Source organism: Varanus komodoensis, unplaced genomic scaffold (genome assembly GCF_004798865.1).
Source record: "Varanus komodoensis strain SLA01 unplaced genomic scaffold, ASM479886v1 scaffold12, whole genome shotgun sequence".
Classification (NCBI taxonomy): Eukaryota; Metazoa; Chordata; class Lepidosauria; order Squamata; family Varanidae; genus Varanus; species Varanus komodoensis.
The window spans coordinates 24688852-24715587 of NW_025335349.1; the positions used below are offsets into that span (position 1 = coordinate 24688852).

The window sequence follows — 26736 nt, forward strand, 5'->3', positions numbered from 1 at the left end:
GCCATCACCACACATGGCTCCTAGCTGGGTGCCTGAGGGATTTCCGCCTCTTTAAAAGGCACAAGCAGAACAAACAGGGATTTGGTGTCTGGGCGGTGATGCTTGGGTCAGCACATTCCCGGCCTGGAGGGCAACGGTAAGGGAGCCGTGAGCGGCACACAGGCAGAGGTGCAGGCCTTGGAGTGATGGACAGGACAAGAGGAGTACCTTTGGCACGAGAAGTGGCTCGGAAGGTGAATGAAGATAGGGTGGCACCTCTCAAAGAGAAGGCCGAGGGTCCCCAAAATGACAAGTCACAGCCCCGCTGAATTGAATCAACCCAGCCTTTGTAGGGTGTAATATACTATTAGCAATTTGACCCGGCTATTCAATGCACAACACAGTCCCTTCTTTGTATGGCACAGAATGGGGCATAACTGAAAGTTAGCAAGCACATGAACTGTTCAGTTGTACTTTTCTGGGTTGTTCAAATTTTGCATTTTCATGTACCTCTGAAGAGCAGTCTAGGGGTGGAATTCAATGTTGCGCAGTGTGTGACAGAATTTCCGCTTCTGCCCCTCCACCCCTTCCACACAAATTCCCTCCAGAGAAGGCGAGTGTGCATGAGCATGTACACACACGCGTGCATGCATTAATGCAACAGTGACACCTGAAATACAGGTAATCTACATTGGACCTGATGTAGTTGCGTAAAACTGGTTTTCACACTCTTCAAAGAATCTTTTCCAATCTGTTTTCTGCATTATATCAAGATGATGAATACCCCAAACTGGGGGTTCCTTTGACCAGGGAATAGCTCTCACCTCTTGAAGGAAGCCCTCCCCTCTTCCCACATTTGCTTGGCAAGGCTCATTTCACTCTTAAGACAACACAAGCTGAAACGTGACATTTTGAATTTATTAAGTACAGAATCTCAAGAAAACAACAGTTGACACCACACAGGGGAAAGGGCCTTCAGGAGGATCCCTTGCATGGACCTGAATTTAAAAAACACACACCCTCTCTCTCTTCCAAGTCTGAGGTGAGGTGGGGCATGGAGACCCAGCCCCAAAAAGCAGGAACTGTGGACGGAGAATTCAAGATAGGAAATACAGCTTTATAAAAATACATGATGCATCATTTACGTGGGATTGTAGGAATGTGCAAAAGAGGCGAGATTTATGGCAGGAAAGACTCTTGCAGTGTGTGGGGTGGGGTTACACTTCGGCCTCTGGGTTGCGGAGGGAGAAGAACTAGGTGCTGGTTCTTAGAAACGCCCCTTTCTCTCTGTCTCAAAGGTGACAGTGCATCTAAAGGCAAGCTCCCTCTTCTAGCAGGGCACAGGCAAAAGGCTGGCTGCAGTCCTTCCACTAAGCTGGTTGGCAGGACTGAAGCAAGGTACTCAGGCCAGGGAGAGAGGGAACCAATGTGCCTCCCCCTACACAGAACAGGAATTCAAATGCCCTGGTCAGCTGGTCACTGTCCCATTGTCACTGCCCCTCTTCCGCTCTGGCCTGGGAAAAGATCTGCCAGTTCTGGGAAGGGATCTTACAGAATGGAGTTGGATTCTGCTGCTGGGAGATGCAGAGCAGGGCAGCAGGTGGGAACTCCAGGACAGGCAAGATACACACCAGGGGGACTGGGAAGGAAAGGATATGGCTTGAGGGAAGCTGCAAGTGGCACTAGGTGGTGGTTCTCACCCTCTCACACGCTTCCTTTTACGTGCACAAGGCATGCAAAGCTGTAGAGTGTGCAAGCACACAAGTCACCCAACTGGAGAGTTGCGAGGTGCCTCTTCCTTGGTTTCAACATGCTGGATGCCGCTCAGAGGTCGTTCCCAGAGCTGCATCTCTCTGGGGAGGTCTCCGTTTTGGTTTTGGGATTGCCGTGTGGCTCCTTCCACACACATTTATTTCACATTCTGTCGGGAGGCCTGTCCCCGATTCCCACCCCCTCAGTTCCCACAGACCGTTGGCCTGATCCAGCATGGCTTTCCTTCTGCTCACCCAAGGGTGGCCTGTGTGACCCAGCAGAGACTGCACCCTGAGGACTAAGCCAACCTGCCTAGAGCTGAGTGACAGCAGGCCCTGGGGCTCCTTCGCAGCTGAAATGGTGGAGGAGGTGGTCATGTACGGCCTGGTTTGGCGGGAGACACCAGGATAATTTGTCCCGGGGGATTGGCATGTAACTGGGCTGCACAGCCTCTTTCATGCTGCAACTGTTTGGGCAAGAGAGCAATGCAGGAAAGGTAGCTGTGCTAAATTTTGGGCCCATGACAGGAGGTTCAGCCCTCCTGCAATCCAGGCCTCTGGCCGCCAGGTAAGACCAAGGCTTGCAGAATATCCGAGAGAGAGATGATGCCCTTCACCACCTCGCTTTCATCCACCACCACCAGCCGATGAACCTGTTGATTACAGAAAAGGGTTGTGATGGTTTGTTCTACACCACGGAGGTTCAGTGATGATCGATACACCAGGGTATCACTATCCCCCGTTTGCATGAAAGAAAAACTCACCCAACCCCAACCCTTCACAGATACTTTCTGGCCATTCTTAAGCCTCTCGTTTCTCCATAGAAACAAGGATTCCACCCACCAGAGATGGCAACCATGCTAGTGGGGCACAGTTACTTAAGGGACAAGTCAAAGGCATCCAGGACTGCCAGGACCTGAGACTGCCCATCAGTCTGAATAAGGAGTCTATACAGTTGTATTACGGAAGGCTGAGTGCCAACGGATTGAGGCCTTTGAATTGTGGTGCTGGCAGAGACTCCTGCAAGTCCCTTGGACCGCAAGGCGATCAAACCAGTCAGTCCTAGAGGAGATCAACCCTGACTGCTCTTTAGAAGGCCAGATACTGAAAATGAAACTCAAATACTTTGGCCACCTAATGAGAAGGAAGGACTCCCTGGAGAAGAGCCCAGTGCTGGGAACAATAGATGGCAAAAGAAGAAGGGACGGCAGAGGATGAGGTGGCTAGATGAGTCACAGAAGCAGTCAGCGTGAGCTTGAGTGGACTCTGGGGGATGGTGGAGGACAGGAAGGCCTGGAGGAATGTTGTCCATGGGGTCGCGATGGGTCGGACACGACTTCGGGACTAACAACAACAACACAGTTGTATTCCACCACCCAATAAAAGCAGCTCTGTCACGGAAAGGGCAAGGAAGCCAATCAGGACGGTGAGAGATCAGACACAGGGCAGCATGCTAGGGTTGCTGTGTGTGTCGGCAGTGCCACTTTACTGCTGCAACTACTGCAAAGGCAAGCCCTGACTGCTGCAGGACTTGCAGCGCGCCAGTGAAAGCTAGCCGCTACTGTTCTGGGAACTTCAAGTAAACCCAGAGTCAGCTGAAACAGGACATGTTATGAGAGAACTACCGAGGGCCAGTATGTTTATTAGCACTAATGCAGGATTAGAACATACAGGAAGCTAGAAATGTATCCCAGTGCAGAATGTTTGGGTTGATATTGGCAAACACAGATATGCTCTTGGCTTTCATTACAAATGTGCTGCCTTTAATCTAAATATAATTGAAGTGTGTGAGGAAGGAACTTCCATATTCCCCCATTTCAGCACATGCAGGGCTTGCTTCCCACCTGAGTGCCAGCTGAACACTGAAGTGGCCCAGAAGCCCCACGTTAAAACCAGGCCTGGAGAACTGCTCAGGCATCAGGCAGTTCTAGTGAGCAGGCTTCGGAGTGTGCGCACCACTGTTCAGCTGGTGCAAATCCCCACCCCCCACCTGTAGCATTTCCAAGGGAGCATACATTTAAGTGCCTATTCAATGTTCAAATGTTATATTTGTCAGTTTCAACTTTGCCAGTTCCTGGGGAAAAACCACCCCCAAGAAAGCATGTCAGCATCGTACCTCAGCAGCCCCCCTCAGCCTGTCGTGCCCCTGCAGTCCCCATGCAGGCATGTGTGGCCTTCCGCACCCAGGGGGACTGCAACTCCCCTCAGTCCTAACCAGCACAGTGAATGGGAAGGGGTGCTGGGGGCTGCAACCCAACGCCATCTGGAGGGTCCTTCATTCTCCTCCCCCCCGCCCCCCCGAGGGGAAAGAGCAGCAGTTAGAGAGGAGGGGAACAAATACCTCTGCCTCCACCAGCCGGCTGATAATCGTCTCCAGCGTCTCGTGCTTGTAACACTTCAGCACGCCCTCGAAGTATTGGGACCGATGCTGCAGTGCCTTGGTCACGGTCACATCCAGGTTGTTGTACGTTTTCTCTGCTGCCAGGTTCTGGTCACGGGGGGACAAGGAGGTAAGAAAGCCTGGTGGCATGGCTGGCCCTCCCTGGTCCCAGTGCCAGTCCTCCCAACGCCCTGGGCAGCAAGTGGGACAATAGGCTTGGGCTAATCTGCTAAGCACAAACCCTTCCGGGCTGTCCACAGCAGGGACAGGGAAGATGCCGCCCACTGAGGGTTTGCACCTGCTCCTCCGGGGCTTCCCATTCCGCAAGCTCAGATCCCAGAGGAGAGGATATGCCCTTCTCAACCCCGGTCAGATCCTAAGCAAACTCTTGTCGGCTGGGTGTTATCGGGGTGCAAGCCCAAGCCACTCAACACCTCCTCTCTGCAGCAAGGAGGAACTCGAGAAGGACAGAGGGTCCCTGGCCCTGTTTTTCCTCTGGCTAAAGCAACGCCAGTCTTGCTGGGGATCCAGGCTTCTGTGTTCAGTGTCTTAGTACCTGCCCTTCAGAAATGTGTTCTCTCAGGCTAGCTCACATGGTTTTCACTTCCATCGTTTCTATCCACAAGAACTGCTGTAACACAGCGGTTCAGAAACAAGGAGGTTCCACAGGTTCTAGTTTTAGCTCAGCCAATCCACTGGGCCACAAAGTGCTTGCCACACATGTAAGTTTCCTAAGTTTTTTGTGGATTAAAATAAATGTGCATTTAATTAACTAGACGTATATCCTACCTTTTTCTTTAAAAAGAAGTCAAGGCGGCTTACTTCATTCACTTCCTCCTGCTCTCAGTTCTGTCCCCACAACAAGAATCCTGTTGTGGGCTGAGCTGAGAGTCTGTGCCTGGCTCTAAGTTACCCAGTGGGCTCCATGGCTGAGCAGGAACTAAAACGCCAGTTCCACACTCTTAACAACTACATCACACTGGCTCCCTATCTATAATTATCGCTCTCATATTAGCAAGGTCACTTATGCAGAGTCATTACATTTCTATAAAATACACTGCACGCATTCGCAAGATTTTAGTTTCTATGGCATCAATTTCTTTTTAATGCTCTGGAGAAGCAGCAATCAGAATGACCAGTCCAAGTAAAGTCTTGAGGGATAAGCCAAGAGGGGGCTTGAGTGAGTCAGACAGCCCACAGGCAAAGCTGCCTTTACTTCCACAACGCAGTGGGTAATGCATTATAGAAGATGGAAGACATACTCACAATGACATCAAACTTGGAGTAAATATCCACGACCCGGCCTGAAAGAGACAGACAGGACTTTGTGAGACAGTGGTGACGATCTGCTCACTTCCCCACCCCAAGACCAGCAACAGTTGTTGGCTGGAAGGAAGAAAGACAGGCTGATAAATGCAGCAGCTGTACTAGCTCGTGCAATCCGAGGGCAACACATTGCAAGCAGGAAGTGGATGCGCTGCCGAAAGTGACTTATGGGATTAACGGATCTCGGTGGTTCTCACAAGTGCACCCGCTTTCCTCTATGGAGGAATGTGGTGACACGAAAAACACACCTGGGGCCACTTGGCAAGAATAGAAAGTCCTTTCTGTCCTGTGGCAGAGGGCTATTTAAGTCCATTTACTACTTATTACCACCACTATTCCAAAAGTAGGTGTCACGAAAAGTTCTCAGCTAGATCAGCCGAAAGCAAACACCCCACAATGATACATTTTTAAAACGTAAGAAGAGCCCGGCTGGATCAGAACAGGGGCCAGCTAGCCCAGAATTTGGTTCACACGGTGGGCAGCCAGCTGCCCCCAGAAGCGCACACGCAGGATGCGAGTGCAACGCCGCCCTCCCACCCAAGCTGCCCTGCAACTGGCACACACAGGAGAGAACGGCAGTACCATGAGCTTAAAAAAATCACAAAGCTTCCACAGATACCAGAAAAGTGGCACTGAGATTTAGAACACTGCTTCCTGACCCCAGCAAAGCCTGATGGAATAAGGAGGTTTTCACACACTTAAGTAAATAAATGAGACACCCGGACCTGATTCAGGTGTTTCATTTAGTGCACAGGTATGCTCACAGGATAAATGTGTGAGCACTGCAGACTCCAAACAATCTCAGAAGAAAGTTATCACACATGCAGAGAAGGGTGGAAAGATTCCCTTCCTGACGCAGAAGGCCCGCAAAGGCCCTGGAACAGAAAATGCAGTGAGAACCATCATACCTTGCTCATGCTGATGTTTCACAGGGGTGGGTCTCCAGTACAGTACATCTACAGATGAACAAGGACTCACTGAACCCTGACTTTCTGAAAGGATTTTCTGCATTTGCTCCCCAGAACTGTCCCTCACCTGAATCATCCACCACAGGCAGTGCAGAGACCCGATGTTGTACAAAGATGCCCAACGCAACATAGATCGGGGTGTTGGTGTGGACCATTGCGATGTTTTCGTAGGTGCCAATCTTCAACTCCTCCAGGGTTTTAGACATGAATTCCGGCTTGGGGAACTCTGCAATCTACAGGAGAACAAGGGGTATTCCTAAGGCCAGTTGGGCCTCGACAGGGAAAAGGGACAAGATGGCATCTCGTGGTGACGCCAGAGTGCTCCAGTGAAGAGCGATGGGGATGAAATTCCGAGCGATGCCAGAGAGGGAGGAACACGTGGGCCTGGGTTGGGAGGCACTCACAAAGAGCTTGAGGAACTTGAGGATGCGCTTGTGTGTCAGGATGTAGAGCGTGTTTCCTGTGTTGGGGTCAATGACAGGCAGCCGGTGGATCTTGTTCCGGATCAAAGAGGAGACAGCATCAAACAGACTGGAAATCACAAGAGGGGTTGGGGGAAGCACATCACAGCCAAGAAGCAACCAGGTCACTCAGAGCCCCGAAGCCTCTCAAGAGTCTCCATGTGGGATGTGTAAAGTTCACAGCAGGGATGGTGCGAGGCTTCCCAGATCTGACTTCACGTCTGGGAGAATGCTGGGAGCAGGGAATGCTGGGATCAGCTCTACCTAACGTACAACCCAAGGAGTCGGGACAGGCAATAATCAGTTGCACGTTTGGGTAAAAAAGTTGCTACTTCATGCACGACCACACAACTGCATAGTTGTGCACAACAAATTATTCCAGTAACAACTGGAAAGGAGGTTAGTTGGGACCCAAGAACCTCACAGAACTCCTCCCCACTTACGTGCCCAGCCCAGCCTTCAGGTCAACTGCAGGGGCTCTTCTCTGTACATCCCTCTTTGTGAGGCTTCAAGCACGGCCTAGAGAGAGGGCCCTTTTGTGGTGCTTCCACCCTCCGAGTATGGAATACTCTCCCAGGGAAGTTCTTGTTGGGGCCAGGCTAAGACTTCTTCATCCTCCCAGGTCTTTCTCAATATCTGCTTTAATCCCTATAGTATTTTGGTGGCTTAGCTTCTCTGTTGCTTGAAGCACTTGTATTTGCATCGCATTTTATTCTGCTGGCTTTTGCCCAGCTACTTTGCAGAGTGTGTGTTTGTGCTGTTTTATGTTGGCATCTGATGATTTCTTTTAGATTTTCAATAGATTCTACTAGATTCTGTTTTTTTAAAGCTCATCAGATGGTTAAGGAATTCATATGATAAATGTCACATAAGTACAAGCAAGAAAATGAACAACCGTATTGCTTGTGTCGTCACTCATAAGTGTCTTAAGTGGCTTAAAAAAGAAATGAACAAAAGCAGTATTGTCAGGGGCTGCTCAAATTTCCAGGCAGTGGGGGAGGAATTTATTTTGCCACACAAATCTATCTCTTGATAGGTTTGTGACGTTTCATATTAAGATGATGCACTGAGGGTTTCGTTCTTCGGGAGCAGAGCTGTGGCTCTGCATATACAATCCAAAAGAGAGATATTACATTGAGTATAAACTCTGCTTTGCAGGTAGATAACAGTTTTCCTTTACCCTGTTCTTTAACTGAGGTAAATATCTCGGCTGAGATTTGGTGGGGTATCCAGAGGGCAGATAAAATGGTTTCAGCAGTTCCAATGCAACCTGCAGGGAACCAGCTGCCCATTCTGGACCACATGCAAGTCTCTCCCTCAGCCTCTCATTCCCATCTGTGAAGCAGAAGTAACAGCTGCCTTTCTTTGACAGGCTGTGTTGCAAGTGAGGGAAACTCTACCAAAGCATGTCCATTTGATATTTTTGCAATGTATCTCTCTGCAAATCTATATAAAATTTTACAGTAGGGGTACAGAACTCCTTTGGGAGGCCAGGCTTCCTCATTATGCTTTAGACAGGTAGTGAAGCCTGTACAATTCCACTGAATTTGTCATGGCTGTTCATTTTTATTTCTCCTTTATTGTGTGACTGCTCTGGCTCCTGCTTGTTATTGTTCTGTTGCATCTATTTTATTCTGGTTTTATTATAGCTTTGATAGCAATCTGTACACCCGGTGTGCAGTGAGACAAATTCTCAATATGGCAAATGAATAACAGGAGAATTTGCACATTATGATCCAACAGACTCACAAATGCTGCCTGATCTCTCCGACACAGGCCTTGGGCTTCTTTAGCATGATGCACGAACCCCGACCTCTCCCTTGCCTCTCTGCTGACAAGCATGGGTAACAGCCCAGCAGTAGCAACAGGCCAGCGTGTATGAGGCCAGCAAAAGCCTCCAAAAGCCTGGCTTATTGTCATCTGTGAACCAAGTCTATGTGTGCTCATACAGCCTTGTTTGCAAGGGACAAATTATTTAGGTTTCAAAGTACTTTGTGTCAAGAAATGCAGTAGAAAAAGTGCATGGAGGTGGGGTTGGGGAGCTGTAGGGCAAAGATTAATGGCACAGAAACTAGGGAAGAACTAACTGTGCAGTCACTTACACTCACCCCCCCGCCCCGCCCCCCACATTGACTAGCTTTCTCTTTCTTTTGCGAGCCGAGAGAGCAAGAAATATGGCTAATGGAGAAAGCCAAGACTTTCAGGTTACAGTGTCTGGATATCACAGGGATACATACACTACACACAGCCCTGAACACATGACCTTCTGGACATGGCCGCTGGGGCTCCTGGCCTGAGCAGCTCGGAGGGGCCGGAGGGAGAAAGGAGGCTGGATGGGACGGTGCCCAGGCCACCCTGGTACAAAATCATTGCACCACAGCTGCCTAATCATTGTAGCGCAGCCTTCCCCTCCAGTTACGTTGGTTTGCAACTCCCACCAGTCCTGGCTAGCATGAGGATGCTAGGGCTTGCAGTCCAACACATCTGGCAGGCACCAAACAGGAGAAGGCTGCTACAGGGGCAAGAGATCACTGAAGAACTGGCTGAGCCAGTGAGAGCTTCATAGGGGCAAAGGAGGCAGGTGCCGGATGGGAAACTGGGCAGGAAGCAGGACCTCAGCAACGCTCCAGCAATGCACACACACACACACACACACACACACAGCCCCCTCCTGGCAGGGCCTCCTACCTGGCACTCGGGGAAATGCAGACCAGCGGCTTGAAGGAGTCTTGCAGGTAGACTTCTGTGTGGGATACAAAGACTTAGTTATCCAGTTGGACCCATGCGGGGAAGAGAGGAGAGCGCAGAGCTAGGGTGATGGGGAGGCTGCAGCTCCTCCTGCTGGCCGGGCAGAAGACGCAACAGCTGAGTGTGCAAATAGACAGCAGAAAGGGGAAGCCCTTAGCCCGGTGCAGCCGCTGTTTCCCCTCCGCAGCCCTCTTCATCATTGACCGGAAACACCCAGTGGCTTCTCCCAGTTTTGGCTCACAGGAAGCACCCTGAGCTCGCTCCACCCCAACACCATCACGCTTCTCTTTACCTCGCCACGTCTCAATCTTGTGCTCCTCCAGCTCATAGATCTGCACCTAGGCACAGAGGTGACAGGGCAGGGGGTCAACATCACAGAAGCCACTGCCTCCCCCACCCCCACCCCTGTGGCTCGCGCGCTCGCTCGCTCGCTCTGGCAACTCCGGGTAGGATCTCTTCCCGTGCGCCTGACAGGTATCACCCCAGAAATGGCGGGGCGCGAGCCATTCAACTAGTGCTCTGGGTTCCAGAGGCTGGACTGAGCCTCTGTAAAATGGAACAGTGGGCGTGGAAGGCACACGCATCTCCCTGATCTCCCAGATCACCAAATAAACTAGCACTCCTAAATTACTTAAAGCCCAAATGAAACCTTCACTCTCCCAGCTGCATATTTTTCTGATATATTTTTAACTTTTCTTCTACAAGTCAAGGCTAGAAAACTTGCTCTCCAAAAAGCCAGACTGTCAAGGTACCATGGCAACTCACAGGCCGGCATGCGAAGCTGCCCTCCAGTCACCACTGTGCAAGTCTTTAGGCACAACAGAAACGGAAGGGGATACAGTGCTCCAAGCGGACTCACCATGGCTGATTTGTAGTAGCGATGCAGGATGTTGATGAAGTCTGTGATTGTGAGCATTCCTAAGGGATGTTGGGAATGAAAAAGGCAATTATTACTGGTGTGCTTTCCAGGGTCGGGGCTGCACCAGCTCCTCAGATGAGGACTGTGACGGCTGAGAAAGGGAAATGCGGGAATCAAGATGCCGGAGGAGAAGGTTATCTCAAGGCTGCTATCTCCAGGTGCTCAGGCAGACCATGGGAATAAACAGGGTTTGGAAGTGAAGGGAGAGGAGAAAGAGTAGCCTGGTCCGGTCCCTGTCCCCATGCCATGGCACTGGGCTAGAAGGGTGACCCAATTAGAGGGCCTACATAGATATAGGAGGCTAGCCCTTCTGGAGAGGGTAGAGCCCAGAGTTACTGAAAAAGAGGCTTTTCAGAAGTAGTTTCCAGTTTGGGTTCAACAAATCACTTTGTTCATGCACAGAGACTTGTCTTCTTATGACTCCAGTGTGTTGTGACTTGGAAAGAAACAGCTGTTTCCCAAAGAGGCAGTCTGCTGCTTGAAACAAAGACCCATCTTTCAACACGGGGCAAAGAAGAGGCGGAAAGGGCTCAGTCCCAGCCAATGGGCAACTGGGAAGAGGTGGGGAGAGAACTCAAGAAGAGCAGACCCTTACCCACAAAGCTTTGTGTCTTGCTGTCCCAGAGCGGGGCAGCCCGCACACCATTGGTCACCAGTGCAAAGAAGGCTTTCTTTACCTGCAAGTCAGGAAACAAAAGACATGCACACAGTGGGGTCACAATGCAATCCAACGCAGTTCTTTTAGTTCAGCATCTGGGTAACATGCTTCCAATTCCTTTGCTTATTGAGAAAAGAGGTAAAAGAAAGAGCAGGAGCACTGATGCCTCTTCCAAGAATTGCAAAGGGAGAGCCATGTTCACAAAAGCCACCAAGCCACCTTTGACACTACCACTGTTACTGTAGCACAAGCCTTTGAGAAACCAGGACCTGTTTTGTCAGATGCCAAAAGGCTGTGAAATGGGAACACAGCAGCAGTTCATTCACTAATAAGCAGAGTACAAAAGTAAACATGAACTATAATGACTGCCTACTGTTTTGGATGGGTTACTCACATTGTATCAGGAATATATTTGAGTGCTAACTGAACTCATGGCGTTTGGCACTACCTTATTCCAGTTCAGGGGCCACTACTATTTTCTAACCAAACAGATGCAAACGAACGCACAATAATCAGATGGACTAATATACTAGAAGGGTGTGCACACATGCAAGCACATGAATGTATGGAGAAAGTCGGGAAGAGAGGCGAGGGGGGAGGGAGGGAGAAGCATCCTTAGCATCAAAGCATTTCCAGTGATTTCCACGAATTGACATCTACGGCAGAAGCCACATATCTCTGGATTGGGTACCTTCACAACACCTCCCCTCAGTTTGAGCTGGAACGGCTATGAAAGCTTTACCAGCAGAGTGCTGTGCAAACTCGTCACAGTGAACGGCTGAGGCTCCCCATCGCGGTTCCAGGGCTCCAGTGGCCCCTCACCAGCTGAAGCAGCTCAGCCTGACAACACCGCGCTGATGCAACGCAAGCGAGGAAGAAGCTCTTCCCTTCTTTCACCAACACAGATCCTGATTGCGCATGCATGCTGACCTGTTGCCCCCACCGCCTTCCTAAGTGCTTCATTGTCATCAGCTCCTCCAAAAACTAAAGGCTCTTGGCTCAAGGAAGAGGGAGAACACTCTGAAGCGGTTGTGCCAACTCCCTGGGTCATCTTCCCTTTCCAAAAATCAACAAGGCCTTCAGTGGGATTGCCAGCTGTTGGAGCATTCAGAATCCTTCTGATTCCAGCAGTCCCTGGGGGTGGACTTTCTCAGTAAGCCTGCTCCTCCGGAGGTTGCATGCGCCAGTAAATCTAAACCCGGCCAGGACAAGAGAGCCCTTCCAAACTCTCCTGGCCACAGACCTCTACTGTGCTGGCCAGCAAGTGCCTGCCAGAAAGTGTGCCCAAATGGAACAGGCTTGTGCTTGGCCCGAAAGCCATAAAATCTTGGCCAAAGAGAGGACACTTTGGCACGAATACTCAAATCCGCATATTGGTCTGGATTTATTCATTCTGAGCCTTCTTTGGGGAATACTAACTACTTTCCTCCCTCTACCCTGTTTCCAACTTCCAAGAATTTAAAGACTGGAATTTTGAAACATGCTTAATTTTACCAAATTTAGCAGCTGTCACATTTTCTCAAGCTACTCCATTTTCTTGATTTTGTCTTTCAGTGTTTTGACAGTCTTCTGTGCTAGCGTTCATTTGTAAAGGAAAGGATCTTTTATGTCTGGGGGACTTTTTTAACATAATTAAGACAACGTTATAGAAGACCTGGCATCAAATGTGAGAAATTTTGTTTACCTTACTTATTCCCATCTTCCAATAACTAATTACTCCATTGTGATGCCACTACATATGGCTACCATCTAACAATGCCGAAAATTAGCATTTCCTCTGTTAGTTTTACACACTCTCTCTCCCCCCACACCCCATATGGCCATCCAGTTTAGAGAGGAAATTAAATAGTACAGTGAAGTGGAAGGTGGGTAGTTTTATCTTCCTCCTCAACACACGGGGGACAGTGCAGGGGAAACTGGCTATGGGGGAACCCACATTCAGAAACACCTTGTGTTGGTCGAGGCTCTGCAACCTTCCTTCCTTATTTATTTATAAAATTTGTATGCCGTCCAATTACTAACGTCTCTGGATGGCTAACAGCATAAATAAATTGACGACCCACTCGGGCTGCAAGTTAATAAAATACAATATTAAAACATATTAAAATATTGATTAAATAAAAAGGTCTTAACCTGGCGCCGAAAAACATATAATGATGGCGCCAGGCGGACCTCTCTGGGGAGCGCATTCCATAGTTGGGGTGCCACCGCAGAGAAGGACCTCCTCCAGGTACCCTGTCTCCTAACATCTTTCACAGAGGGTTCCCGGAGGAGGGCTTCTGTTGCCAATCTCAGGAGGCGGGAAGGCAAATAGGGAAAAAGGCGTTCCTTTAGGTATCCTTCATAGCTTCAAGAAGCCCCAGGCTAATTAAGCCTGCAGGATGCCCTGTTACAGCAGCAGAATGTCTAGCAGCTTAAAGAATCTTTAAGGAAGGCAGGGAAGGGAAGGGAAGGGAAGGGAAGGGAAGGGAAGGGAAGGGAAGGGAAGGAAAAAGAAAGGGAAGGGAAGGAAAAAGAAAGGGAAGGGAAGGGAAGGGAAGGGAAGGAAAAAGAAAAGAAAAGAAAAGAAAAGAAAAGAAAAGAAAAGAAAAGAAAAGAAAGAAAAAGTAGTTAGGGGATGTGCACTTTTTCCTGTCCCTCCCTGTGTATCTGCATGCCAAGACTGGGGCCCTACAGCTCTTCAGACATGGTTGGATTCCCACCTAACTTAGCTCCAGCCAGCATGGCCGATGGCTAGGCATGCTGGGAGCTCTTGTCCAACAACAGCTGAAGGTTCACAGGTTTTCTACTCCTGTTCTAGGCTGCTAAGGAGTCTAGTCCATTGGCAGTGTAAAAAGCCCAGGTGAGGGTTAGCTTGCATTTCAGGAATGTCGTTCAAACTGTCAAGAGGGAAGACTCTCTAACACCTTCTTGGAGTGAGGCTGGGGTGAGAGAAACTGGGTCAGTGGAGGTGTGCCTGACAGCACACATCTCCAAGAAGAGGAAGGGGGCGCTTCCCCTCTAATTCAGACCTAGGCTGCAAGGAAGGAAGCACCAAGTCACCTGCTTGCCTAACCTACCAATGGGTTCCGTGGCACCACAAGGGCAACACACATGCAAAACCTCTCTCCCCTCTGCCAGTCCTCCATTGCTTTTCCAAAGTCTTATTTTTGTACAGACCTGGAAATTACCCCAGACAGATCGAAACCTCCCTCTGGTCTGGAGATGGCCCCATTATGGTGCCCCTCTATTACGTGAAACAACGCAGAAGCCCCGCAACTGGATGTCCTCTGCCACTACCCTCCAAAGCAGGAGGCTGCCCACCTGCAGAGATGTGTCAAACACCACCAGTTTGGAGCTCGTTGGGATGAGGTCATAGCAGCGATGCGACTTCATGAAGTTACTGTAGATGCCACCGTTGGAATCCCCATCTGCTGTGGGAAGCAAATTCAAGGGCAGTATGAACAATGGTCAATATACACTTCAGACCTCAAAATGCAGGGAAGCTAAAGTAGGAAGATTATTTAAGTCGCACTGACATCTTAAAACAAGAAAGGAAGTTCCATTCATTTGAAAGTTAGAAGGGGAATTTCAAGTTCTGTTGCTTTTCCAGTCAATTATTTATTCCTTATATCACATCATCACTCCACACAGCATTTTTAAGAACAACGTAGAGTAGAGCAAGCGGAAAAGAACTCTGCCTGAGGACAGAACAGTATAGCAGCAATTTTATTATCCTTGGAAATATATACTTCGTGCTTTAAAAAAAAAAAAAAGAAATTCTGACATGTATAAACCATGGAAGTCAAGCAAACCTGCACATCTTTGTTTCCATCTTGTAGTTTATTCTCCTGCAGTTTATTCTCCTGCTTAAACCCACTGAGGAAGCTAAGGAATTATTCAGAGCACTAAAGCCTCAACCCAGCCACTGATCAACCTTCTGCTAACTTCAAAAATCTCACCAGAAAATTCCCAAAGAGTTTTGCAAGCCCTCACTGCCAAAAGGGCTAAGTTATTTGTTGAAGTGCCTGGAGGCTTAGATTTTTCAAGAAAATGGAGGTCACACTCCCAAACAAGGGACTGGGTAGAATCTGAGACCCTCTCTTGAGAAACGTTCATTGCAGAGCATAGAAGCAACCATTATAGGAAGAGTGGAACCACAGACACACAGAATTTGTGTTCTAAAGAATCACCGCAGTCTGCTGTGCCTGCTTGAAATTGCCCAGATATTCACTCTGAGAAGGATTAGGTGTAGCAGCAGCAGCTGTTAAATACGATCATCATGAGTTATCAACATAAGTTATTTATTTATTTGGAATACTTATATGCCGCCCCATTCGCAAAAGCCTCGGGGTGGCTTCCAATACAAATAAATAGCTGTACAAATACATAAAAAACTGGAAACATCCCGGCATAAATATAAAATCAATCAATAAATTCAACAATAACATTTAAATAAAAAGGTCTTGGCCTGGCGCCGAAAAACAAATAACGACGGCGCCAGGCGGACCTCTTTGGGGAGCGCATTCCATAGTCGGGGCGCCACCGCAGAGAAGGCCCTCCTCCGGGTACTCTATCTCCTAACATCTTTCACAGAGGGTTCCCGGAGGAGAGCTTCTGTTGCCAGTCTCAGGGGGCGGAAGGGTAGATAAGTTATTTCATTTCTATACTGCTTAATAGTGTGTGGGAATGAGATAGAAAGAAAACTTCAAGTTCCAATAAGATCCACGGTGTAAAAGGTAGTTAACAGTCATGTCCAGACTGAAATGGCTACACCCAGAGAAATGCCCAGGATCAAGTGCTCACAAATGCACTCACCCACTCTCCAGAAGCAAGGAATCCTGGCTCTGTGCTGCGAGAACAGTCTACAGCTTCCCACCAGCACTCACTCGCATTGTGGTTTGAGAAACTTTGCTGTTTCTTCGCATACCCAAGTCATGGCACAAGTGAGAAAAGACTGCCTGCTTCCTGAGCCCTGGGTGTTTGCCCAAGAGCTTGGGAGGGGAAGTTTTCTTTCTTTCTCTCCCCGCCCTTTAACTTGCTCTTCAGCTGAGAAGCTGAAAATTGTAAAAGCCTTTCTTGCTGTGTGTGTTTTTTTAAAGACTGTACCCCAGCTCAACTCAAAAAGAACCCTACCTCTCCTCCAAGCCCTCTCTGTATGCTCAAGAACTTGGTGAAAAGGAGGTGAAGGCAATGGAAGATCAAGGCTGGTTAATAAGCAAAGCCAATATAGACATTCCCCTGCTCAAGGGGACTGTCCTTCAGTAGAGATCCACCACTGCTTGAGGATGCCCCTGTTTGCTGCAGCTGCTGAGGAGCTGCCCAAGACCCTACCAAATTCCTGCTCGTCCTTCGCGTGTTGGGTCATTATGAATCCAGTTATTCCAGGTAAAACTGCCTTAAGACTGTGGAGACATACTGCAGACCAGATCGCTAAAACTTCAGTGCTGGTGCTCTGCCCTCTCAGCCACAGCCCAGCACAGCCACCACAGGCTATGCACCGGAGGATGCCCTCCAGAAATGCATGTGTTTTCACACTCCCTGATAGTCAGGCACAAATCACCTCTACTATGCACCCCACAAACTAGCCATTCCCCATCTTGGGTCCCTCTGATATTCCTGGAGTGCAACTCCCATCCACCCCAGCCAGTGATCTGGGATGATGAGGACCCAAGAACAGCTGACTACCCTCTACCTTACACCTTTCTGCTTGCTTCATTCCCAACAGCGCCACTCACCTTCTGACAAGGGCAGGCTTTTCTCCAACCCGCTCTCAGCAATGGTGCCCTGGAAGAGAAGAGAAGAGAAGAGAAGAGAAGAGAAGAGAAGAGAAGAGAAGAGAAGAGAAGAGAGGTTAGGGCAACAACTTGCTATAGCAAATGGTACATCCTATACCAGCTTCCCTCAACCCAATGCCTTCCAAATGCATTGGACTGCAATTCCCATCCTCCCCAGATAGGATGGAAGTGGTAGTCTAACGCATCTGGAAGGCATCAAGCTGGGCACGGTTGTTTTATATCATATCCTAGAATGGAACGAATGAGAACAAAGGCCACTGACTAAATAAAGACATCTTATACATTTGGACTCATTAATTGATTACATCTGGATATGTTTGCACAGTATATAAATAACTACATAGAAAAACAGAAAAAACACATTCTATTTTTAGATAATGCCTCATATGATTCAGGAGGCATCTTAGGAGGAACGTCACTTGCAGAGAGAGTGGAGGGAAGGGAAAATTACTCTTCTTTAAGGTGACCCCGGCCACCTGTTATTATCTTAAGTACTTCCAAAACCATTCAAAATCTGCTATTTAATTTGAAAAAAGCACCTTTCACATTGATTTTTTAAAAAATGTAATTTGAATGGTCTGATTAATCAGCTAAACGTTCCAGCTCTAATTCTAACTATGTAGAAAATCTCCCTCACACACATATGACATTTTTATACACCTACACACACACGCAGCGGAACTCAGAGAAAAGGTAACCCCAGCAATCAGACTGAGAATAATTCTGCATGCACATGAAGGTAAACATGCCCTGAACCACCAGCGCAAAAGAGAAACACAAACAAGTGAAATCTTGGGGAAAGTTTCACTGTGATTATCTGCAGCTCAAGAGAAAAGGAACAGAGACAAAACTGGGCATCAGTTTTCTGTCCTCTAGTGTAGCTAGACAGTCTGGAGGCTGTGTAGGAAATGGGGAGTTGAACTTTCATTTATTATATTTCTATCCTGCCTTGTTTCCTTCCAAGGAAACCAGAATGGCTTACACAATTCCCCTCCTCCTCTCAGTCTTATCCTCTCTGGCAGTGAGGCAGGCTGGGCTGAGAGTCTGTGACCGGCCCAAAGCCACCCAGCGAGCTCCATGCCTGAGCGGGGACTAGAACCCAGATCTCCTGAGTCCCAGTCCTGCACTCTTGAGCACTGCAGCACACTGGCTCTACATCCACACTTTGACTAGTTCCAGCATTCCTGTTCAGCTGTGACACTCTGACTGTTATGCTCAGTTAGCCTAAGCTACCTCCCAGTGTTGCTCTCAGGAGTAAATGGAGAAACCTCACAAACACATATGCCCCAAACTGCTTGGAAGAATAGCATAATACTAGGCAGACCTCATGAGGTAGCTGCATTCAGGCAACACAATAACCCACACTCAGCAGTTGAATGTGGGTCATCGTTCAAATGTGAATTATTGTATTGCTTGAAGTCAGTCTACATGCATATATGGGGGAGGCTCCGATTTGGGTCCAGGACACAACTACGTATCCCACAATGGGCAGGAACAGCTGCCCTGGGACAAGGCTTCTGGCTGCCCCTTCCCCATCCAATTAGGACCTCCAGTTCAGAAGACACATCTCCTTATGGCCAAGGTACCTGAACACCACAGTGGGAAGCACTGACAAGCAGATACCTTATACGGGCTTCTCCTCAGCAGCTGGAGGATGGAAGTATGCCCTCTCTGGCTTTCACCCCTTCTACCGCAAACATTTCACTGTATTCCCACAAGAGCTGATGTTATTTCCGGGGCATGACACAGCCCAGCTGTCACTGCCTTCCAAGTCACTACCCAACATAGGCTGGCCTACAGGGATTGATGGGGTTAGACTGGAAATGGCCTCAATATTACAGCAGAGGGGAAGCCAGAAAAGGCTAGCCTGACCTAGCCAAGCCAAAAGCATGGTGGGATGTAAGCTTAACTTCAAGCCAAGATTCTTGCTGCAGCAGTCAAACCAGTAGAAGGACGTTTGGTTTGCTCATATAAACACAGGCTCCTGGTGATACTGCAAACACAAAGTTAAACCAGAAAATCAAGGCTCGCAAAGCAGATTGCAATAACGGAAATAAAAGCGACCAACCTTCTCTATTCAGGTATGAGCAGGCATTTTGAAAAGCATTTGTGCACCAATTAGAGCTGAGCAAACGATCACTGGAATCTGAAGTGTGTAAAATATTTCCACATATACTATCTTCATGCTTGCAACCAAATCAAGCAAAAGCTGGGCCTGAGCAGCAGCAGGCTGCCTTTATGTCCAGCAAATATAAGGCTTATGTTGGCATTCAAGTTCACAACAGTTTTCCTAAACCTTCTCAGTCTATTTTTCATGTGTATCATATACAGAGAAACGTTACCTGCAAGCAATATAAATACAACATTCTCATCTGTCTGCCACAAACCTACATACATTAGAACACTGAAAAACTTGCAGCCTTGCAGACAAGATGGAATCACCCCAAAACAATTTTCTTCTGGCCTCTGGCACCCAATCAAATTCACATATAAAGAAAAAACATTTTTGAGTGCGGGAGGGAGGAATGACATCCATTCTATAATGATAAGTATCTTTTTGGACTTTAAACTACTGACTACATATTTCTCATAACTGTAAAACCCTGACATTAGTTGGCATTCACTTTGTGGTAAGCCTGACCACTATGAAGGGTTGGTTGGTGGGAAGGACTCACTTTAGAGTCACCAACTGATGCTACCTCTGAGAATACGGAAGGTGACTACCCTGTATGAATGGCAGACCTGCAGGTGCCTGTGCCAAAACCAGTCAGTATTGCAGGGAGGGTCAGGCCTCATCTAAACTCATCACTGATCGCATTTAAATCCCCTCCAGATAAGCCAGCATGCATTTCATACACATACAACACACACTGGTTCCCTAGGCAAAGGGATGCTTTGGCTGACTGCACTCTCTGGATGAGTGTCCATGTGCACTGAACACACACACGCTTTGGCTTTTATGCAACTGATGGGGGCTGTTATCCAACACATCTGGAAGGCCATCAGGCTGGGGAAGACCAGTTCTGGCAGGCATGCACTCTCACACGGTGGGAGCAGTTCAGAGCTGCAATGGCACCACCTGCTGGCACACTGTGGCAGTGAAGTTTTGAACATTTCCCATGCTTGTGCTCTGCTGGAAGTATGCAGGACAGTCTGTCTGTCGGTCACTCGCACCTGCTGTAGTTGCGCGTCAGCCTGTGCGTCAAGCAGTGCAGGAGGCATCACGAGGGATATAAATACGAATGAGGATTAGAAAGGGGAAGGTCACAGGCTAAGAGGCACCGAGCCTTTGCTCATAAGCAACAAATAGCAGAGATGCCATGGAGGAAGCAGGCTCTCTTAGGTGTAACTAACTGGATACTGAAAAGTCTTTGGTCATCAGCTCCAGGGTGGACTTGCCTAAACCCATATTCTGAAGGGTGCTTCTGAAGGTTTGACAAACTGCAGAAATTAACTTGAAACTGGTTCTTGCAGAAAATGCCCATAGCCACAATTTCAAGCTTTGGCAACATCCACCAGAAAACAAGCAGAGCACACTTACAACAGCCTCCTCTTCCTGAATACGCCTTAGCAGACCGAGGGGAAAAAATACCTGCTTCACTAATACATTCACATTACAACCAGCTTTTTTAAAGAAAAGTTGTTGTGAAAAAGTGATTACGGGGGTGTACACTGCCCAATCCCTGTGTTATTTGCTGTGACACACAGACCAAGAATTATATGATGTCAAAAGCCAGTGTGGTGTAGCAGTTAGAACGCCAGACTGCAATCCTGGGAATACAGGTTCTAGCCCCCACTTGGCCACGAAGCTCACCGGGTGACTTTGGGCCAGACGCTGGCTCTCGGCCTAACCTTCCTCACAGGGTTGCTGTCAGGATAAGATGGAGGGGAGGAGGAGGATTACATAAGCCATCTTGACTACCTTAAGGAAAAAAGGCAGGATATGCCTACAGAGGGCTAGTGGTATAGCAGTACTGGACTGGGACTCAGGCGATCAGGGTTCTAGTCCCCACTCTGCCATGGAGCCAAATGGGTGGTCCGTCCACCCTACCTCACAGGGCTGTTGTTGTGATAAGACTGAGAGGAGCAGGAGAAGAATTATGTAAGCCGCTTTGAGTTCCTTGGAAGGAAAACAAGGCAGGATATAAATATGATAAATAAATATAATTAAATAAGCTCTCTGGCTTGCCTGTCTTCTGACAAGGCAGAGTTTGCTGATGGGCAATTTTTAGCTGACAGGTTATTTCTCTAGCTTGAGGAAGAAGAGTCAGACAAGAGTTCCCAGTTCATACATCACAACAAACAACTCAAGAGTGGAGGTTGTTTAGCCACCCCTGCTCACAATAGTATCAACTGGGTAGCTTGCGCCACCATGTCTGTTCATTCACAGCCACCCAGGATTTTGAAAACCTGGGTTGTTGTGGGCATGTGAACTGGGCCACTTGTTTCTCCCATAGATTCCACAACAAGGCAAGGTGTCCCCTACAACCAGAATTAATCAAATTAAGCCAGGTAAGAAAGGTAATCAACAGGCTAGATCAGGGGTCGGCAACCTTTAACACTCAAAGAGCCATTTGGACCTGTTTCCCACACAAAAGAAAACACTGGGAGCTGCAAAACCCCTTTGACATCTAAAATGAAGGCAACACTGCATATATCGTTTTTTACCTTAATGCTATGTATATCTTCATTATGATTTAGCTGCAGCTCTTGTTCAGTCACTAAAAACTGTTATTTTTAATCTTACATTATAAACTAGTAGGACTCCTTTCATATGTTTTGAATAGGAGAACAGCTTCCTGAAAAGTCAAAGTCAGTGCTAAAGGGTTGCATGCATTAAACAGCAAACCCCATAAGTTCATCAGCAGTAAATCTACCCAAGTATCATTAAACATTTGGTTTTCTTCAGGAACTTTTCTTTTCTTCGATTTACCCAAGCGCTGTGCCGGCACGGGCCTCGGATCAGCAGCGGCTGTGACGCGAGCGACAGAGCCACAGCAGAGGCATTCAAGAGCCACATGCGGCTCCAGAGCCACGGGTTGCCAACCCCTGGGCTAGATCAACCGATTAAAACCTTCTTGGTTAATTAAACAGGTGTTTCCAAACAACAGGGCTCTTTTTTAATGTTAACTTTATGTTGTGTTGTGCTGGTAGCAGTGAAGCCTTGCTGCGCACGGTACACAGAGAATCTCACTGGCAAATAAGCAGCGTATTTTATGATACCATGGCATTTAGATCATACTGTCAGCTGGCTGCTAAGTCTCTGTCCATACCATGCATAACGCTGCCTTCCATCACTTGCCAGGTCTCACTAGCTCTAAATCCTTTAAATGAGAACAACCTGTCCATCATAACTAGGAGTAGTGAACCAGACTTGGATGGTGCATGACAGACAGGGAAGTCTGACCGCAGCCTGGTGCCATGAGGATTTACTCAGCAGCAAGTCCCACTAAGATCACATGCAGTTACACTCATCTATCAACAAGGGACCATGGCTTTTGTGGGTCTTGCACTCTCTTTGAGAGGAACAAGGAAAAGCTGGTGCTACATCCTTCAGCCATGCAATTCTCAGCAGTTGAGGTAGCTTTGCCCCCCCACAAAAAAAAACCCAAAACAAAACAACCAAAAAAATACAACAAGTTATTTGTTCCAGCAACAGCCACTATCAAGGCAGTGGCTGCCACAGGAAGTGATAAATAGCTTCTTTGCTAAGATAGCCATAATTGCCATGGGTTAAAATTTGGGGCCAAGCAGCAGCAGTTTCTCCCTTCCCTGCCAGACAGGGAATGCTGCAACAAAGGTAGCCTGCAGTCTTGTGCAGTTACATGGGGGCAGACCTTCTTGGACCCCTTCCATTCCAGGACAGGTGACCTTGTGTTCAATAGGCAGGCTCTTACCATTGTGTGGGAAGAATGCAGGTGCCCTGGGAAACACAATAATCTACAAATAAACTAAAATGGAGTTAATGGTCCTACATTTCAGCATGACTCTTTCCTACAGATGTCAGATAAGGGGTTTTCAATTTGTGTTCCAAGAGCTCACGGGTGACTAGATCAATAGTAGTAGACAGAAAGATAGTTTGCCTTCCCACTAGCAGTCTGCCTCCTGCAATACACAGTCTCACATGTGCACTGAATGCCTTTTGGAGCACACGCTAACGTTCACAGAAAGCAAGGAAATGAGCGTGGCCCCCACAGAATGCCCTGAGCCTCCTATGATGTATGATGTTTTAATGTATTTTGTATTCAATGTTGTAAGCCGCCCCGAGGCCTTGGCAAGGGGCGGCATAGAAATGTTTTAATAAATAAATAAATAAATAAAATGATGCATGGAAAGTTCATGGCAGACATTCAGGGGCTCCTGACTAGGCAAAGATCCCCTGTAGGCAAGAAGACAAAACTTTTCTTTCTGGACCACAGGTGTATAAAAAATAGACCTGGGTGTGCTACAAAATAATCAGCAATACCCAAGTGTAATATTTTGTCATGTTAGAATTCTGACATAAAATAATATTGTATTAGTAATATATTCAGAACTATCCTGGCATGAAATTTAGAATCCCTTGGAAGCAAAAGGCTGGCCCCTCATCTTCTCAGCAATCAGAAGGCCCAGCTGGGCTGGCCAAAGAGTGAGATGCAATGGCTTCTGTTTAAGAGGGCAGCCTTACAAAAGGAGGCATCGGTGATCAAAGAATTGCTCTTCTCAAAAGTAAATGAAGTGACACCTGACACAGCAGGACAGCCTCATGTTACCGAGCAACCTGCCACAGAAGGAGCAATGGGAAACAAAACAGGCACATTAGACTGACTCCAATACATGAGCCAGGAAGTTCCCAGTTCAAATCTCACATCATGAGCTCTATCCAGCTGCCTTGGACAAGGCCCTCAGTTTCCCCCTCTATAATACGATGTAACAATTCTGCTTTACCCTACCTGGTTAAAGAATTGTTAGGCTAATGTCTATGAAGTGTTTAGACAACTCAGGAAAAGTGCTGAAAAAATACTAATTATCATCATCCTTTATCATGCTCATACAGTGCTGTTGAGTAACTTAATCTACAACACTTTTGAGGATAGCATTGCTGGAGGCACTGCTTTCTCTTTTTATAACTGGCTGGATAAAATAGCCTGAACCAGGCATAATTATCCTAAGACGCCATGGAGAGTCAGGAGCCTGCAGTTACTTGTTGCTTCAGAATGCCACTAAGAAGGTCTGAGAAATCCTAGTAGCAGGGAATTGCTATTCAATTTTTAAAAAGGGAGGGGCTGAAACTGTCCATAATATAACTGACAGAGAAGTGGCAGAGGAAGGGAAGACCCCAGGTGCAGATTTTATTTTATTTATTTATTATTTATTAAAACATTTTTATGCCGCCCCATTTGCCAAAGCCTCAGGACGGCTTACAACAATAAATCCACAGGACCTCCTCTACTGAGGTGTGAATTCAATCCTCACTCAGTAATCTGGGCCAGTCACTCAGCCTCAACTACTTCCCTGGTTAAGGGATCATCTTCATGCACTGTTCTGAGCTCCTTGCTGAAGGATTATGCCCAAAAGCTCACAAAGGAGACACTAGAGACACCACCCACCTTATGCAACATAGTCAAGATTACTAAATGCTAGCTGAATTACTGGCACTAACAACCATTATACTCACAAAGCACCATGCTTAAAGAGGAAGAGTGAAAAGTCCGATTTTTTAAAAAAAATATTTAAATAGCTGACATTATGGATCCATCTGGGCAAAGATGAGCAGAAGAGTTATTCAGCCACTACTGAAAAGAAAAAGTCTGAGCCATATTCTACTTAAGAACATGAATACATACTAAGCAGAAAGATATCCCGGTTCCTTCTGGATCAGAACTGAGGACTTAAAACAGTTGGCGGCAATTGCCTCTGTTGTTAGAAAAAGTGTATCTTGAAGTTTTTCTACTAATAACAGAAATAGCTGCTCCACTCTTTCATGCATATGCTCATCTCCGCCATTGTAGTACTAAAGCAAATACCCCATGTGCAGGATTAGCTGGCTAATCACAATGGAGCTCAGAAACAAACCATTACCACTTTGGTTTGGCCATATATGGGGCTAATTAGCAGCCAAGATCATCATGCATGCAGAACACTTTCAGTAGCCTAAAGCGCTGCATAATTGCTACCTAACCCGAAGCTAAGACAATAAGCAGGGCTCAAAAACCTACAACTCCACTCTCTTAAAATCCGCCCCCTCCATAAAGCCCATATGGGGGCCCTCTGCTCCCTGTTAAGGGTACGACCAGCAAAGGGCAGGAAACCTAGCAAAAACAATCTCAGTAAATCTTCCCTCCGGTGGCTCAGAAGGATGTGGGCGGCCGGCACGGGAGCGTACGACCCTCTTTTCGCTTACCGCCTCCATTATTCCCGTCGCTGCCTCCCGCGCTCGGAGAAAAGGAGGTAGCTGCCGCGAAGGTTGCCGCCCGACCATAAGACTGAACTTCCGCCTGGAGGCATCCCTGCCCTCACTTCCGCCAGTAAGGGCTCACGTCAGCGGAAGTGGGTGGAACGGAAAGAAAGGGAAATGTTTCATCCGTGCATAATTGCTTCTCCCAGTCATGCTGAAGCTGGAGATAAATAAAGTCCATTCTACAGAATTAAACTGGAGTAGAGTAGTACGCAGACATAGCTCGGCTTCCAGCTCATCTACAAGAAACAGTTTCCATATTATTAGTAGCATTTTTCACCGGAACGATTACCTGAGCTAGACAGAGAATTACAGGGCAATCGCATACCTGCCTACTCAGAACTAAGTTGCACTGAATTCAGTGGGGCTTTCTCCCAGTTAAAGAGGAGAGAACTGCAGCCTTGGCGCGGAATCCTATGCCTGTATCGACAGAAAAACGTCCCACAATCCCAGTATTCCCTAGCCAGCATGGCTGGACTTTTTTCTGTCAAATGGGCATAGGATCGTTCCCTTAGAGAATTCCTGTCTTGCAACCCAGTAAGAGCCATTGCGTTCAATGGGGCATAGAATGGCAATGTTAGATTCTGCTTGCGGGGGACGATGATTAATCAAAGCTGCACCATTATCACTGGTTTATCCATTGTTTCCTATGAGCTGTCCAGCTGCCAGCTCTTTTATGGGTGGGAGGGAGAGGAGTGAGCAGGAAAACAAGGTCCAGGAAATCTCGCCTTCAGATCATTGAATTGTAATTCTTCCCCAGTTTTATGACAATGACATTCAATGGGCACTTCCGGTTTTTCGTTTGACGTTTGTGAGCAACTTTGCATGGAAAAAATTAGAGTTACACATGAACTTCACTGACACTTCCAGCCTGACTTCGAGTTATGGATGGGTTTGCATGAGAGGTTACCACAGAGATGTGACAAAATTGAGTGACATCATTCTATGAGTATCATGACCAGTTACAGAATTCCCTATGTGATCAATGGCAGCTTTTTCTATCTTTATGAACAATCCAAACAGAGAACCAGGGCACAGGATAGCAATCTGGAGGTACAGTATGTCTCCATTTTGCATTATGCTCCTGCATCACATGTAGGTGTATTTAAATCAACAAAACAAATGAGAGTCTTGTATCTTTGCCTGTCTCTTGCAGGTCGGCTGTGAGACAACAGACACAATGCCTTTCTAAATTATTTTGCTATGCTTCTGAAATAGAGCAATATGAATACTAAGGACTCAACATTTTGAAGAAAAGAACAGAAGCATTGATACAGTTCTCCAAATTTTCTAAAATTAGTTTAAAAGTTATCTACGACTTTTTAATAGATA

General features: G+C 47.4%; 1 protein-coding gene across 2 annotated transcripts; it reads right to left on the reverse strand.

The window, feature by feature from the left end:
• Positions 1-876: 876 nt before the first annotated feature.
• On the reverse strand, positions 877-25449 carry PRKAG1 (protein kinase AMP-activated non-catalytic subunit gamma 1). 2 transcript variants are annotated; one of them, XM_044421900.1, is made up of 12 exons: positions 25351-25449; positions 16908-16956; positions 14494-14600; positions 11128-11209; positions 10473-10531; positions 9906-9951; positions 9554-9608; positions 6809-6935; positions 6472-6637; positions 5377-5414; positions 4072-4218; positions 877-2383 (listed from the first exon to the last, which is right to left on the reverse strand). In XM_044421900.1, exons 1-12 carry the CDS (start codon positions 25426-25428, stop codon positions 2264-2266), a joined length of 1074 nt encoding a protein of 357 aa, XP_044277835.1. In that variant the 5' UTR covers positions 25429-25449; the 3' UTR covers positions 877-2263. The 2 variants fall into 2 exon arrangements, with proteins under 2 accessions (XP_044277835.1, XP_044277834.1); XM_044421899.1 differs by having other exon boundaries at positions 14494-14603.
• Between the last annotated feature and the right edge of the window lie 1287 nt (positions 25450-26736).

Coding starts and splice junctions, on each gene's coding strand:
- PRKAG1 (XM_044421899.1), bottom strand. CDS start 25,428: ATGGTCGGGCGGCAACCTTCGCGGCAGCTACCTCCTTTTCTCCGAGCG. Junction 16,957..25,350: donor CGACGGGAATAATGGAGGCG/GTAAGCGAAAAG, acceptor CTTCTCTTCCAG/GGCACCATTGCTGAGAGCGG. Junction 6,936..9,553: donor TGCATTTCCCCGAGTGCCAG/GTAGGAGGCCCT, acceptor TGTGATTTCCAG/TCTGTTTGATGCTGTCTCCT.